Source organism: Hipposideros armiger, unplaced genomic scaffold, assembly GCF_001890085.2.
Source record: "Hipposideros armiger isolate ML-2016 unplaced genomic scaffold, ASM189008v1 scaffold_787, whole genome shotgun sequence".
Taxonomy (NCBI): domain Eukaryota; kingdom Metazoa; phylum Chordata; class Mammalia; order Chiroptera; family Hipposideridae; genus Hipposideros; species Hipposideros armiger.
The window spans coordinates 117,289-119,504 of record NW_017732137.1 but is presented as its reverse complement, the minus strand read 5'-3'; the positions used below and the strand labels follow the sequence as shown (position 1 = coordinate 119,504).

Here is a 2,216-nt window from a genome sequence, read left to right as displayed (position 1 = left end):
TTGCAGAAAAGGGCAATTTTATTAAAGCAAAGAGTTACAGTTCTCAAAGTGAAAGAGGACATCGAAAACTGGAATGTCCACTAGCTAAGGTGAGAAGCTTCTGTTTATATATTTTCCTAGTCTATCTAGGGACAAAAACTGTTGTCTACTGATACAGATCTCATTAGATTTACTTTAGCAACAGTATTTTTAAAAGCAGCTTATAATAAGCTGCTTAACATTTTAGACCACCTCTAAGTTTTAAACACAGTGGAGTTTGAGAAAAACTGTTACAGGCAGGGCTCAGCCAGGTACATTGAGAATTCTTGAATCAGGCACTGAGTGTTTGCATGCTGATGCTACAAATGAAAAAAGAGTCATAAAGAAATATGGCAGTATATTTCACAGCACCTGAAATTGAATTCAATAATTTTCAACATGCAGTTAAGACTAATTCTAATGTCTGAAATATGTTTATATCCATGGAAAATCCAGTTCTTTTGCATGAATTAAGCATATTTGAAAACAATTAAAAATAGATAATTTTCAAGCTAAATATTATGTCATTCATTAAAAGATTTATTAAATAGCAATTAACATGGTGGACTACAAAGGAGTTAATATTTCTATTATTTAAATGGACTGATGTCATCAGAATGAATCAGGTTTCTGAAGATTTCTTTTCATTTTGTAGATATTGTGGCATTACTGTATTTACCTTTATGTTGCCTTCAGCAGATCCTGTAACAAAGTACTCTTCAGTCTGATCAATAGCAATGGCTTTAACAGGAGAATCATGACTCTGGAAAAGCTGTCTCTGTTGTCGTTGATGGAGGTCAAATACATATGTAAAGCCTTTTCTGCCACATGATATTAGTAGCTGATGCTTTGGAGCATATGCTAAAACAGTTGCTCCACTATCATGGCAAATAAAAGCTGAAAGTTAAAAAAATAAGTAAAAACCATTTAACAGTATAAGAAACAAACTTCTGGCTTTCAGAACAGATTTGTTCTCCTGCCTGAAACAATTAAAAAATCAAATGATATATAGGAAACAATGGTTTTAGACATTGGGCATCAGACAATGAAGAAAAGTGATCTCTAAGAGATGGGAAACAAACTGGATGAGCCATATAACTACCTAGCTTATTGCCTATGGAGTGTTTTCTGGCCATGCCACAAGGAAAGGGAACCCAACTGAATTGAGTTCCTGTTCTCAGAAGACACAGTGGAAAACCTCATAATTTACCAGGCACAGGACAGAGTACTCAGAAGGGTTCCATCACAGTAGCAGGGCAACATTAACCCTATACCAAATGCTGCTTTGGTCCTGTTTAACAAAGGCCTCCAAATCTGTTTCCAAGTAACTTAGGCAAAATCTAACTGTTTCCAAGTAAATTAGTTCCAGAAAAAAGCTCAAAAATATTTACAAAATATGAAAATAATTAGCACCTAATAAAAGTAAAATTCACAATGCATGACATCTAATACAAAATTACCAGGCATGCAAAGAAGCAGGAAAATATAAGGAGAAAATCCATCAATTGACACTAATCCAGATATGACAGGAATGATAGAATTAGTAGATAAGGAAATTAAAGATCACTAGAAGTGTATTGCATATGTTCATGAAGCTGGATGAAACACTGAGCACATTAAATAGAGACATGAAAGATATTTAAAAAAAAAACCCGAATCAAAAGTCTAGAGATTAAAAACTACATGTATGAATGAAAAATAAACTGGATGGGATAAAGAGCAGATTAAACACTGTAAAAAAATAGTGAACTTGGAAGACACAGCAGTATAAATATCAGAAATATAAAATTACAACTAATATTTTTCTTTAAAAAAATCTAGCCTAACAAATCTTGGGGAAAAAAAATCTGTATAAAGCTCAAAGACAATATGGCATAATGATAGAGTGATGATTCAGGAGTTAGAATGCCAAGGTTTAAATTCTGGGTCTTGTCTGGATTTAAATATATATAACCTAGGTGAATTATTCAACCTAAGTCTGTTTCATCATTTATAAAAGACATAATACCACCTGCCTCATAGGTTTGTATGAAGATTAAATTAGCTAATGTATTCACAGCATGCATAGTACCTGGCACATAGTAAGTACTCAATAAAATTTAATTATTATTATTGTAGGAATCTAAATAAATCTAATTGCACAGAGGGATTTAAAAATGTTTTTTCTCTTTTCATTTAAATATATATATATATATATA

At 32.2% G+C, this 2,216-nt stretch overlaps 1 protein-coding gene across 1 annotated transcript in view; it reads right to left on the bottom strand.

Annotated features, from left to right (window-relative positions):
- The window catches only part of DMXL1 (Dmx like 1), a gene marked incomplete at its 5' end in the record, with an annotated part of 122,867 nt that overhangs the window by 3,444 nt on the left and 117,207 nt on the right, over window positions 1-2,216 (bottom strand). The window contains 1 exon segment of the mRNA XM_019628410.1: window positions 698-915. Coding sequence (XP_019483955.1) covers window positions 698-915 — 218 coding nt within the window.